We start from the raw sequence: 14,565 nt of genomic DNA on the forward strand, positions 1-14,565 counted from the left end.
GAGCAGCGATGGAATCGGCATGACGAAACGTGTTCAACAATTCTAGAGCTATGAAGTTCTAGCTAAGAACTGGATATACACTATAAATGAGATTACATAGACGCTGCGTTTTACCATAATAAAAGATTCGATAAAATTTTAAGGAATAAATAAAGCATATTGCGTTTTACTATATTAAAATATTTTACAAAATCTAAAGGAATAAGTAAAGTTTATTTCAATGTATAATTAATTTAAGAGATTATAGACCAATTTCAGAGTTAAGATTTTATTAACCATTTTTTATCATTTTTGTAATTATACCTCTAAAATATATGTTTAGATCCGCACAAAAATCTATTATTCTTTTAATACTTTGATTACCTTCAGGCAATTATTTAAAGTAACACGGCAATGAAAAAATGGCATTCTATTTAAAAAGAATACAAAATTTTTCTAATATCTATATATCGAATACATTACGAGAAGGAAATGAATTTTAGAAAAAATACCCCTTGCGCTATTTAAATTAAAATAAAAATAACTGAATTCATTAATAAATATGTTTTCCTAATAGCCACCTTCACCGTTCATAGCAGTATTTTTTTTAGTTTTCATTTCAACAAAAACTATAAGCTTATTTTCCTCATTTTCAGTTTATATACACCAAATATAAATTCAAAACTAGAATGCCTTCAACTCCGGGACTACGAAATCAGTTGTGGAAAATAAAACTGAATTTAAAATCATGAATGATAAAATGATGAAAAAACTCATTGCTCGTTTTTATAATCTATGTTGGGCAGCCGACCCAATTCTGAATTTATGATTATCAATGTTCCACTCAGTAGTTTAACGCAATCCAGAAGACAAGGGAACCCTTGGATCAATCATAGGGAAAACTAGCTTTTGTGGAGGACTTTTTAATGGAAATAACCTTCGTTTGCATTACATGGAGAGGAAAACCACAAAATTCTCTCATAGTTAGCCAGACGGCAAGAAAATTTTAACCAATAATCCATTTACCACTGCTGATATTAGCACAGTTTATGTTCGGTGCGAGCCGGGAGCAGAACTCGCATCATCTAGCCACCTTATTGGGAGGCTAGTTGATCCACTCCATCCCGTGAGCTACTGTGGTTCCGTTTCTCGTTTTAAATATTTTTAAATAAAAGTAGTATTTTATTGGTCAATAGGCTGAATTGTTTGATATACTTTATTTATGTAGTCGGGGTTCTGCTGAAAAATGGTAAATCATTTAGGGTTCCTTAGCCATAAAAAAAAAGGGGAAACGTTGCTTTAAGCAATTACTAAATATACTAAAATATTATTTTTAACATATACAATACTATGTAATACCAAAGCGATGTTTAAAGTTTCTGGTTTTTACAACGAAATGTGTGAACTAGTTAATGTGTTATATAGTTTTCTTAGGTATTAAATTTAAACAAAAGCCTTGTCATTTTCCGCCATCAGTACAGTCTCGGGTCATATATAGCCACAAAGTGATTTTTAATACTCAAATAATACCACAACATTTAAATACTACAAAAACAACATTTAAAATAATAACCGCAAACAGCTCGGCATAAAGCAGAAACTTTGTTTTCAATTCCGCTGATGCGTGGCAGCGGGACCGGAATTTTCTTAAAACGTTTAGTCGATCACGCAATAAGATGCAGCGGAAATTTGTGTTAGTAAACATTGCGAAGAAAAGCGAGTGTTTATCACAAATTTCCTAAGAAAGATTGCATGATGATACGTCACATGTTTCTGAGAACTTGTTTTGCAGAGGCGAGTTGTTACGTCTGATGGGGGGGGGGGTTAAAGATCATTTTATGTCTTTTAGGGCACCACACCTTTGTATTTTTCTCGAAAATTGAAAACATTACCGGCCGTAGGTTTTCAAAAAGTCATTTTAGTTAAAATCGAGTTGAATGAGAGAGGATTTATTGCTGCAAAGTTTTATTTTTACTTCACAATAAACACTATGTTTATAACGAATTCTAATTTTGTTATTTTATGATTCTAACCTTTTAGCATAAACCGGAATCAATGGCGTACTAAGTGGCGTAAATAGAAAAGGACTAAAGCTCAAGGATCCCTGCCAAATGGGGCATCCAATCCGCCATTGAAGACTAAAACTTTAAATTTATTACAGTTCTTATTAAGAAATTAAAATTTTGAACCGCAAATATTTCATGAAGCAAAATATGCCATAATGAATAAAATTACATAAGATTTTTAGATGAGATAATTTTAGTAATAACGATTTTGATTATTACAATTTAAATATCCGTTGCATTTAGGATGAAAAAAAATTAAGAGCACTTTTTTTTTCTTTTTTTTTTTTTTTTAATATTTTTTACCTTAGAAAAATTTAAATTTGCTTTACATAAATAGAAATTTCAAAAAAGAACTTAGGTTTTATTTCCAATGTTTTGTTTTTTGTTTTTTCAATTCAATTAAATTGATTTTTCCCCCTACAATGATTTAACTCATTTTCTCAGGGACATTTAACGCAATCTTAAGCTAGGAGTTTGCTCAGGGAATCTTCTGCTCACCACTGACATGAATTATAATTTTTTTGAGCTATAATATAATTTTTATAAAAATTAAAAATATTATAGATTTTCAATCCTTACTGCATAGCTACCGACTCTTTAATTTTCCGCATGGTTTTCCGCGTTTTAGAAATCCGTGCATTAAATTTTTCTTTCCCGCTTTGTAATATTCAAATATGCGTTATATCGTATTATAAAAGTATCGTATTTAAAAGCAAAATTAGGATTTTAAAACCCGTGTATAAATAACAAATACAAAACACTGTATTGTCAGGAAAACGATCGACAAGACGTGGATTTGGGAGAGAATCGGCACGGATTGAGCGTATAAAAAAACCACGAGGATTTAAGTTAGAATCGTCACTATTCAGAAACCGTATTAAAAATTACGGGATTTTAAGAACCACATTAAATTCGTTAGCAATAGCTGTCGAAAAAGTGTGAATCAAGCATGTCAAAATGATACTAAAATGCGCTATTTAAAATTTTCATATGATAATAAAATAAGATAAGAAACGGGATTTCAAAAATCTTGTAGAAATTAGTAGTGATAATTACAGGAAGAACGATAGACAAAACAGCCTGGAATACGAATACATAAACTGATTGTGAAATTGGAAATTCGCGCGCCCGTCGTAATAACCTAGTATTAAAAATAACTGTTTTGAAAACCTTGTACTTAACAAAAACATCGACTACTGTCGAAAAACGAAAGACAATTTAAGAAAAATTGAGCAGCGATGGAATCGGCATGACGAAACAAATGTACTAAAAAGTTAATTCTAAAATGTGTGTGTTTGTGCGCGTCATAATAAAATCGAAGAAAAGTTAACAATTTCAGAAATCGTGTAGCAATAACTGCCACAAGATAAGATGACGTAAAATACGTTGAAATCAAAATTAATAAAATCGAAGAAAAGTTAACAGTTTTAGAAATCGTGTAGCAATAACTGCCACAAGATAAGACGACGTAAAATATGTTGAAATCAACGCGAATCTAACATGTCCAAAAGTAAATACGCGATCGAAATTCACGTGACGTATTACATCGCATTAAAATAAAAGTGATTTTATGAACCTGATTGAAATTGATAGCAACAACTGCTGTGAAAGTGATTGAAAAAATCAAATTGAGATATGAATGAATCGACGCGATTCGAAATTCGTGCATAATAAAAAATCGGGATTTAAAAATAAAAAACGTGTATTTATGTTAGAATCGGCACCATTTGTAATTCACGTGTGGTAATATGGTCATGCTCGTTTAAATTTTACTACATTTAACCCACTGCTACCACATCAAAATTGTCTTAATGTCGATCAAAAGATGGCCAAATCAACAGTAAAATCTAATTGTCCTAAACCTAACCTAATTGACCTAAATGACCAAATTGAAAAAGAATAGGTAAAAATGAGAAAAGAACATAACTTTGAACCTCATAAAATCTTCAGTATTTTAAGTGATTTCTTTTACAATTTAGTAGTGAATCTTCTGCAATTTTAAAAATTGGGGTTGGAAGGCATGCTATTGCATTGATAAGATTTAAGCACATCATTTAGTAACAGGAGAAAAATATTCAGTACTTTAATAATGAAAAGGATCCTTAAAAGATACGCCAAGCGAGAGGAGGATTTAGTTTATGGACAGATAAAAACTCTAGCTAATTAAAGTGAACATAATATTGGTACAAAAGTATGGTATATTTGAAAGAGATGAACAAGATGTACGTTTGGATTTTGTCTTGTTATGTGCAAGTATTAAGAGTGTAGATATCTCTGATTTAAGAAAAAAAAGAGGGACCAATCTAGACAAACAATCATTTGGTATACAGATAATCAGTTTCCCATTTATTAAAAAACTCGTCTCAGTGTTGTATTTACAACAAATAATACAAGAAAATCAGAGATTTTAAATAAAATAATCATTTGTAAGACAAACTGAAGTCTTGGTATATAACCACATGTACTAAACCTTTTAATAAAATCCAATCATTCAAAAAATAGATAGAATCCGTTTTTATTTAAAATTGAGTAATATTTACCAATGGAACAAAAAATATCAATTTTTCTTTTATTAAAATAAGTTTACATTTACATGAATATTAAATTTTAAAATTCCATTAATTTTTTAATGAAACATAATATTTTTAGAGAGTCACATTGTCATCAATAACTTAAATTTGTTTAATTAATATGCTTATCAAAAATTGATTATTAATTTAAATTGAATATTAACTAAACATCAATTTAATATTATATCAAAAATTAAATATTAATTTCAATAACAAGTTCAAAAAATAGGCACACCGAAATCACCTAAAATGATTATTTTTTTATTACAATTATTTTCAAATTTTATTAAATTGAGTAATGTTGCCCCCATGGAAAATTTTCAGCTCTCAAATGCGGCATAAATTGACACTAACTGATGGTTTTATAATATACAGCAATTCAATAAACTCATTCAGACTGCAGATACGCTAAGATCACATTTAAATACGTTTTTAACAATTTAAATGGGCGGAAAAGCAAACATTAATTGTCTTTTAGAAAAGGAAAAGCAGTCTTAACTTATCTCAATACATCCACTTAATCATGAAAGAGATTATAATCTCAAAAACAAACATGAATTTTTTTCACTATTTTTCTCACAATGGCAAAAGGAAAAGCAGAAGATGGGAAATTATGTTTATATGATTTGCCGCATTATTGCCGCTGCTCAACCAACTTGAAGGTCATGGGCTCTTGGGTGCTGTACTTTACAAAAAATGCAACAAAACTGTTAGTCTTGGGCGCAGTTCGTTCTGTTCTAGTGAGCAGAACCAGTGGACACGAATGGTAAACCAAGGTTGAACAGTGGGAAAATTGTTTCATCTGTAGCAAAAGGTACCACCCTCAACCGATTCGAAGATATCATACAGAATTTAGTATACCTCTAAAAATCGCAACAAACAGGATTTTTATCCGCACCATTCATCTTATTTTACATTTTATTTTATAACCGTCGTTGAACAGCCGATCCAATTCCGTCTACCGCTGACAGCCGACAACCCATGATCCGTCTACCGCTGAGGATATTTTACGTCATCCTTATGGTCGATGCAACCCGGATACGAATTCATATCGACCAGCCATCGTTGGGATTCGAACCCGGTGCACCTCAATAGAAGGCGAATGCTCTATCCTCTGGGCCATATCGACTAGCATCATGCATGTCATTGAAAAAGTCTTTAATAAGCCCATCTAATTAGTACACTCAACATATTCGAAATTATCCCGTAAATTACAGAATGCCTAGAAATTACTAAGAAGGCACACACGCCATTTTCCTGAATAGGATTCAGTATACATTTGTTAGTAGCACATATCGCGTTAATAAAGCAATTTATAAGAACATCTAGTTAAGAGGGGGTCATACGAGAAGAGAAACTTCTTGTCTCAAATTATCTTTTCCTTCCGTTACTTTTTTTAAAATTTAAAAGAAAGAAAATGGGAGTTCAAGCAAACCTAGGGTAAGTTTAAATTTTTCAAAACATCAAAATGCAAACAAATTATTAGAGGAGAACTTTTCCATTGCGTTGTCCTAAGTTATCTTCTCATATTATTTTTTTTATTTTGATATTTTAAAAATTTCTTTTCAGTATTTAAAATTTCATGTCTTACTCTTAAATTTATCGAAACTCGCTTTTTCTATACTTTAAATTAGTTATGGAGGCGAAAGAGAATTTGCGACGAAAATTTTCTCTCTTGGTATGGCGTCCTCTTAATACAGCCATTTATAAGTACATCAAATTGATAAAGCAATTGTATAATGTGCTAAGTGGCTCGTTCATAACTGGTTGAATCTCAACTGATTCGAAGTTACCGCAAGAATTAGTACTTCTAAATATTCGTAAAACGTACATTTTGGGAAAGGATAATTTTTGAAAATATCATGCTAAGGAATTGATACACCCTGTTGATAAAGCAATGAATATATATCCAGTTGATTTTGTGCCAGTATCAAGCGGTATCGCCGAGTTGATGAAGTAATCCATAAACGACATTGCAAGCATTTACTGTAACTGTAAATAGATTTTTAAACATACTTAGTGAAAATAAATAAGAAACGGAAACAGTTATAGGTGAATGTATATTATCTTGAGATATCAAGTTTACAAGGATAATCTAATCTATTGTAAATTTTAAACAATGTTAAATTCTCACAACATTAATGATTACGTACCATTTTGCACATACAGTTCGTAGTAAAAATAAATAAATCCATACACAACTTTCAAAAATTAAGTATAATACTTGTAAAAAATTATTTATAATATTTTTTTGCTATTTTAATAAAGCGAATTAGCTACTTATAACACCCGTGAAAAATATCTTTTCTACAATATTTAATCAAGGGAATTGTAATTTATCTGCAATACACTAAGTATTGTTCTAATGTGATCGAATTTAGTATTAAAGAAATAAAATTGACAATAGCAATGTTTTTCGATTTAAACTAACATATATGAGTATTTTTTTAAATTCGATATTTTCAATCAACTTAAGAATGAGTGTTACATAATTACTAATAGATCTTGGAATCAGATAACCTAAAAAATTATGAAAATAAATTTTAAAGCTAAAAAAATAAATGCCTTTAAAAGCATAAAAAAATTCCTGGTAATTAAATAAGGATTTCAAAAAGGAGACAATGTTTTTTTTTTTCTAAAAAACTTGCAATTAATTTCATTAAAAAGTGTTTATTAAAAGAAATTGAGATTTTCATGAAAGTTGAAATAAATCTAATAAAAAAAAACAATAAATAAACAAATAAATAAAATAAAATAAAGAATTTAAAAAAACAAGAAGAAACAAAAAAGGAATGTTTGAAAAAAATTCTAAAATATGGTAAAAGAAAAAGCTCCATACATTTTTTACAAAAATTCCTCAAAATGTAGCAAAAAAATATTATTAAAAAAAGTATCCTCCAATCTTAAACAATGCTTCAAAAGAGAAAGAGAATTTAAAAATAAAAAAAGCAAAAAAATTGGCAAAAATTTACCGAAAATTATATATTTGAATCGAATCCAATCACACTGAGAAAAACTTGTAGTTTTTTGTTTACTATTCAGCTTTATAAGTTAAACAAAGTCATATTTTCAAATCATAAGTTACCACACAATTATCATTCAACATGACATCCCATTTCATGAAAACAATTTCTTAAAAGAAAAAGGTATTTTTTCTCGCTACTCATAAAAGCATAATAGATGTTAAGATCCTGGTTTTAATTGCGCAATCGAGTGTAATCTTCTAAGAAAAAGAGGGGCGAGTCGAAAAAAGAATCTCAAATTTTGAGGGACAAGGTCAAGTGCTTAGCCATATGACCCCTACTCCACACCAAGGTAGAAACGTGAATCATTATATTAAGTGTGATGATAACACTTATTTAGCAGACCGATTGTCACGTATGCGGAAATAGGAGGTAATCGCGTGATGTAATACTTTCGCTCGCCAACTAGGCCGCCTATCCGCCAACTATCAATAAACAATTAATGATATTATTTAAAACTCATTGTAAGATAGAAATCTATCTTAGAAAGATTCCCACTCATTATTTTGAAAGAAAATAATGCCAAAAGCAGAGTTCTTTATTTATTTTATTTTAAAAAGAGAAATTTTTCTAAAAAGGAATTATGATATCATTATATCAATACAACAATGTTTATTATGATTTAATAATATAATTCCATAATAAAATGTAATTTAATTTAGCAAAAAAATTTTAAACTACGCTTATAAGTTAATACATACTTGCAATTATTTCTAATTTTGCATTAATTAATCAGTAGAAACTAATTAAGCTAATTTACTTCAATAGTTTTTAAACATGTCTTTCTTTTAATGAGTGAAATTACACAGTTGCAGTCACGCAATTTACCGTAACAAAATAATTCCATAATAAAATACAATTTAATTTCATAAAAAATTTAAGCTATCTTTGTAAATTAATACATACTTACAATTATTTCTATTTCTTAATTAATTAATCTGTTGGAACTAATTAAGCTATCGAACTTATTTGCTTCAATAGTTTTCAACCATGTTTTTCTCTTAATGAGTGAAACAACGCAATTTTCCTTAGTAAAATATAATTTAATTTCGTAAAAAAATTAAACTATGTTTGTAAAATAATACATACATGCAATTATTTCTATTTCTGAATTAGTTAATCTGTAGGAACTAATTAATCTATCGAACTTATTTGCTTCATTTGTTTTAAATCATGTTTTTCTTTTAATGAGTAAAAATACACGGTTATATCTACGCAATTTTCCATAATAAAATAATACTATAATAAAATATAATTCAATTTCTTATTAAGTTTTAACTATATCTGTAAATTAATATATACTTGCAATTATTTTTTTTCTGAATCAATTAATCTGTAGGAACTAATTAAGCTATCGAACTTATTTGCTTCAAATGTTTTCAACCATATTTTACTCTTAATGAGTGAAATTATATGGTTAAAGCAACGCAATTTTTCTCTAATAATTTAATTATAATTTTATTAAGTATAAATAACGTTGTTAAATTATCAATAATAGTAACACAAGATAAGACGTATATCATTCTTTTAAAAATAAACAAATAAATAAATCACAGAATCATATTGGTGTAAATCATCTTTATAAACAAGATTTTTCTTCTATTGTTTCAAGCAACTATTTCTAATTTTGAATTAATCAATCTGTAGGAACTAATTAAATACTAAACTCATTTCCTTCAATTATTTTCAACCATGCTTTTCTATTAATGAGTAAAACTACATGGTTCCAGCTGCACAGTTTTCCTCGTAATTTAATTACAACTTTAATGTTAATATTAATAAATTATTATATTTTAAATAATAGTAAAACAAGACAGGACCTANTCAATCTGTAGGAACTAATTAAATACTAAACTCATTTCCTTCAATTATTTTCAACCATGCTTTTCTATTAATGAGTAAAACTACATGGTTCCAGCTGCACAGTTTTCCTCGTAATTTAATTACAACTTTAATGTTATTAATTCAAAAATATAAATATTAATAAATTATTATATTTTAAATCATAGTAAAACAAGATAGGACCTATTTCTTTTAAAGATATACAAATACAAATCTGACGGAATCATATTGTCGTAACTGGTTGGTATAAACAAGATTACGCTTTAAAAGAGAATTCACGACTTTACAACATGTGTGAAATAAATTCCAAAAACACTGATAACAGTAAACTTAAAAGCCCCTCAGTTTTACCAAGGCCAGAACGGAAAATTTCTGGATTTCCTAGCTCCAGCTCCGCCTTCCAGATAATAAAAGCTCCGTCAGGTTTAATGCGCGCTTTTGAGTTTCAGATGTTAATTTGAAACTTTCATTATAAAAATGAAAATTAATTAGTATTAAATAGAATATGGTTTTTTAATTATAAAAGTGAAATGATTTTTAGATAGTAGTGAGATTAGATATTAGAATAAAAATAAAATACATCATGACCCAATTTAAAAGAAAAATAAATAAAAGGTATCAGCCAGAATCTGACATAAATTATCTTTAATTGTAGATTCATCTAGAAATTAAAATCACAAAAATCACTATCTTTTTTTAAAAAAAGTCTAAAAACCATTTTAAACCTGAAAAAAAAAAAAAAAAAACAGGAGGGAAAAAGATTATTACTGAAAAACAAAAAAACGTGGGGAAATTTTGAGCTCTGGCTTCGGGTCCCTGCTTGAAATAGTTAAATTCAACTAAAGATTACCGCCAGTAAAATGTAATTAAAAATATAGGGCAGACAGACGGATATTGAACAACAGTAACTAACATTAGGAAAGGTTTTAATCTGGTAAATTTGACCATAAAGGAATTTAAGATTCTAAATCTACCTGTTTACCTCTGACATTAAATTTAAATTGGCGCATTGAAACTCAAATAAAAATATTTTTATAGTACAACTTTGCTTTCTTCCCCTTTTTCAAATAATCGCAAGCAAACATACACCTTGAGTAATAAAGGTTTCCCGAATACTAACCATGAATCCATAAATCATCAAGTCTAGAATATCTTAACGTTTCTCGCATCGGAAGTTAAATTTCACATCAATTTTTAATGGATTAGGAAAACACCATTCTTCATCAACTACAGGTAATCGATGTATTTGTGTCAGCTAGAAAGGGTTAATACTGTCTCACATAGAGCTACACAGTAGCAGATGTAAAGTGGCTACCACGGTTCAAATACAACAACCAAACACATTCTCAGTTCTGCATATTAACCCTTTTTTCAAACCCTACAGCCTCCCACTTTCTTAAGAGGCAATCCTTCATCCAAGGGAAGAATAGACGAGTTGACCTTTTTTTTCCTAAGACTCAATCAAATTTTACCAGATCAAGGACTACGATGGAGTGAGTGGAAGTTTTTTTCGCACCTTATTCATCACTTTCAAATCGAACAATAAAAGCACCTCAGACTGCATCCACCTTTAAGGAGGCAAGGAACAAAACTAATAAAAAAATATTTAAAAAAAAGTAGAATGGAACTAAGCTAAGCTTACATTTTCCAGTTCCGTTTACTTTTTCCGACGGCAACTGACATCTGATAAGATTTATATGAGAACTTGATGTGATGTAATATTGCCGGCGAGAGAAATGTCCGGATTGAAAACTTTAAATACCCAAGGGGTTAAGCAGATGAATTCTGCTTATCTCTGCTATAAGCCATCTGGCGAGGTTCGATTACGCAAAAATACGTTTTGGAATAGGATGCGGCAAATAAAATTCCAAGCACGTTTACCATTCTTTTTTAAATCAAAACAAACATATTTTGACGGTTTCTTAAGTATTGGATGAAAACCATATGCTTTCAAACAATTAATTACAGGAAGCGATAAGTGATCAATATTAAATAAAAACAAGGTCATCATTTACTCATAAACTAATAGAAATTTCTGAGAATATTGAACCGTAATATTAGTACTGGGCAGATACCTTTTTATGGTGTTATGTAAGACCATATTATCGAAATTCTCAATTCAGATTACACGATATTATGGTTCATTTTGAGTTAAAACATGGTTAAATCGTACAAATATTATAAGTCAATGTCGAATGAATTTTTATAAAAATCTGCGCTCATTATTTCCATAAAACTACAAATATTACCAAATTACAGTTAAAATTTTTTTTAAAAAATGAAACCTCGAAGCAGAGCTTATTAACCTAATAAGCTTTTTACTTTTTGGGTTAATTTATTTATTTCTCTCTAAAAAAATAGAAGTTTACTTCTTTTTATAAGGCATTAAAATTTAGTACATTTAGAAATATTTTCAAAAGTTATATTTTTGTTTAACCTCAAGACCTACCTACATTTGCATTTAAATTAGGCATTATCAATTATCGAAACAACTTGCTTTTTGAGCAAGAAATCAAAGATTTTACAAGATTGCTAGATTAGATAATAACAAAATGTAATGATCTAAGCATAAATGTTATTGGAAAAAGAGAAAAGGAAATTGCTGGGTTAAACATGCAACAAACAGGTCGGGCCGTTAAATTTTTTTAAAAATCTGTTACACATTATGTTTTTTTAGTTATTACTAAACTTTATTAATTTCCAATTAACATCAAATTGAACATTCCAGCTTTCGAACAGTAAAATTTTGATATTTTTTACTTACTTTATATAAATTAATAATTTTTGTTTTTAAATTTTCAGAACAGTGAATCAGATTTACCAGAATGCACAGCGATGTCAGTTTGCAACAGAGTTGATACTTATTCTACTCCGTGGATTGAACGGCAATGTAGATGTCCAGGAAAAAAAGTATGTTCTATGTCAATTGATGCCAAAGATGGATATACTGTCGTAGACAAATCAAGGCAATATAAAGTAGGTAGATCAACACAAACTGGTTTGAATATGATAGTTTTGTAATTTTTAATAAGCAATTGGTATAAAATTTACACTATGTATAACTTAATTCATATATCATTAAGTTACTGGAAATTTAAAATAAAAAAATTAAATCGTTCACATCCAATTAATCTAATCAATCACCTTCAATCTTTCACAAAATTAAATGAACAATGGTAATTGAAAGTTAAGTTTCCTAATCTGTCCTTGTATAAAACAATTCCATCAGTAACAATTTTTCTGATAAGAAATGGTTAAATATTAATTTAAAAAAATTAGATGGGATTATAAGATATTTAGTTGATATTTGTTGCTATTAAAGATCTAACAAAAATGCACATATTAAATAAAAATTTTTGTTGGCGACTTTTATGTCATTATATTGATTTTCAATGTAAAACAAAACTCACAACTTAAATATAGATGATCAGTAAATCATTTATATATTAAGTAAAATATTTTCCTTTATTATCATTGATAATATTTAGATAAGTAAAGATACAAATAGTTTGATTAAACTTAGCTATCAATACAACCATGCTTGATAATTAAATACTTCTTAATTTTTCATCTGTTTCTTTTAATTATTGTTTTTAAAATGCATGCTTTGAAGTAGCTCATCACAGTTTGAAAATACATTCCTATCTAAATTAAATTAATTTTGAAGATTTGTGAAGATTGGATTTTATAATACTTAACAAAAAAATAAATAACAGTAATTACAACGAAATAAAAATAATAGTAAAAAAAATATAATAGTAAGAATAACAGTCAATTAATTTAAAACATGCAACAAAATCGAACGACTAAATTTTTAATGTGCAAATTAAATAAGTTTTTAAGAAAGGGGGTAAATAAAGTATAGTTATTTGCAAGTGATACCAAAAAAAGAAAGAAAAAAAAGACTGCAATAGTATAATGATAGAATTTCATAATCATTTTTCAATATATTCATGAGTTTACTCCTCCATGCAATTTTTTCATTGTAAGCAAAAACTTTTCCTTTTCAAATCAATAGAAATAGAGAAAAATTACACGTCAGGTGAAAATTAACCACACATCTTTCAAGATGTGTGGGATAACCAGGGATAAGAGTGTGGTTAATCTTCCAGGGATAAGATTAACCACACATCTTAAAAGATGTGTGGTTAATTTCCAGCTGACGTGTAATTTTTCTGTATTTCTATTGATTTGAAAAGGAAAAGTTTTTGTTTACAATGAAAAAATTGCATGGAGGAGAAAACTCATGAATACCTTGAAGAATAATTATGAAATTCTATCATTATACTATTGCAGTCTTTTTACTTTGGTATCACTCGCCTGTTTCAATAATAATCCATTTGTGCATTATTTCGTTACGAATGAGTGCAACTCCAGCGTATTGCATTAATCGATTAATGGACAATAATATAGTCCGGATTTATTCACATAAGAAAGAAAAAATTAACCATTAAGTTATCTATTTTCTTGTACAGTTTGTCTATGTAAAGAACTCTCCTAACATTTCGCCTGGAGTAGTGGTTAGTTAATCATACATATATTTTTTTGTCAGCTGACGGTCATCTTAATCGAATGACTGTATTTAACCATGGTCAGTCCAACACTATTTGTGCTTTTGATAGCGAAGCCATCCATGCTTTCGTGCAGAATATCCATTATCCCCACACTGATAAATTGTACATAAGATAATGGAACTAATTTGTTAAAATCAAACTCCAGTATCGTAGGTACTCCGGAAGGTATTATGAATGGTATAAACTACTCTTTACAATATTTTCGTTATAATTTTAAATTTGAAAATGATACGTTATATTAATAGTTGAAGTTTGTAAAATGAGCAATATATTTGTATTTTTAGCTATGTGAACCTGTGAATCGCCTACCTACCTGCCGTTATTTTAGGGACATTACCTGGACATACGCCACATACCCGGACAACACAACAAGACAAACAATGCATTGCATGTGTCCGAAAAACAGTGTTGCTTACATATTCAAGCATGAGTCATACAATACGCCCGAAGGAGTGGCAATTCTTTATTTCCTAGCATGCTCCCCACAAAGTGTAAGTATTTTAATATTTAT

At 28.8% G+C, this 14,565-nt stretch overlaps 1 protein-coding gene across 1 annotated transcript in view; it reads left to right on the forward strand.

Annotated features, from left to right (window-relative positions):
- LOC107444844 (protein argos) overlaps positions 1 to 14,565 on the forward strand; it is a 28,440-nt gene that overhangs the window by 7,557 nt on the left and 6,318 nt on the right. Inside the window, exons 2-3 of the mRNA XM_016059077.4 lie at positions 12,283 to 12,456; positions 14,339 to 14,545. Of these exons, the coding sequence (XP_015914563.1) occupies positions 12,283 to 12,456; positions 14,339 to 14,545 (381 nt within the window). The remainder of the gene's footprint in view (positions 1 to 12,282; positions 12,457 to 14,338; positions 14,546 to 14,565) is intronic.

The sequence above is a fragment of the Parasteatoda tepidariorum genome, chromosome 7 (assembly GCF_043381705.1).
Source record: "Parasteatoda tepidariorum isolate YZ-2023 chromosome 7, CAS_Ptep_4.0, whole genome shotgun sequence".
Taxonomy (NCBI): domain Eukaryota; kingdom Metazoa; phylum Arthropoda; class Arachnida; order Araneae; family Theridiidae; genus Parasteatoda; species Parasteatoda tepidariorum.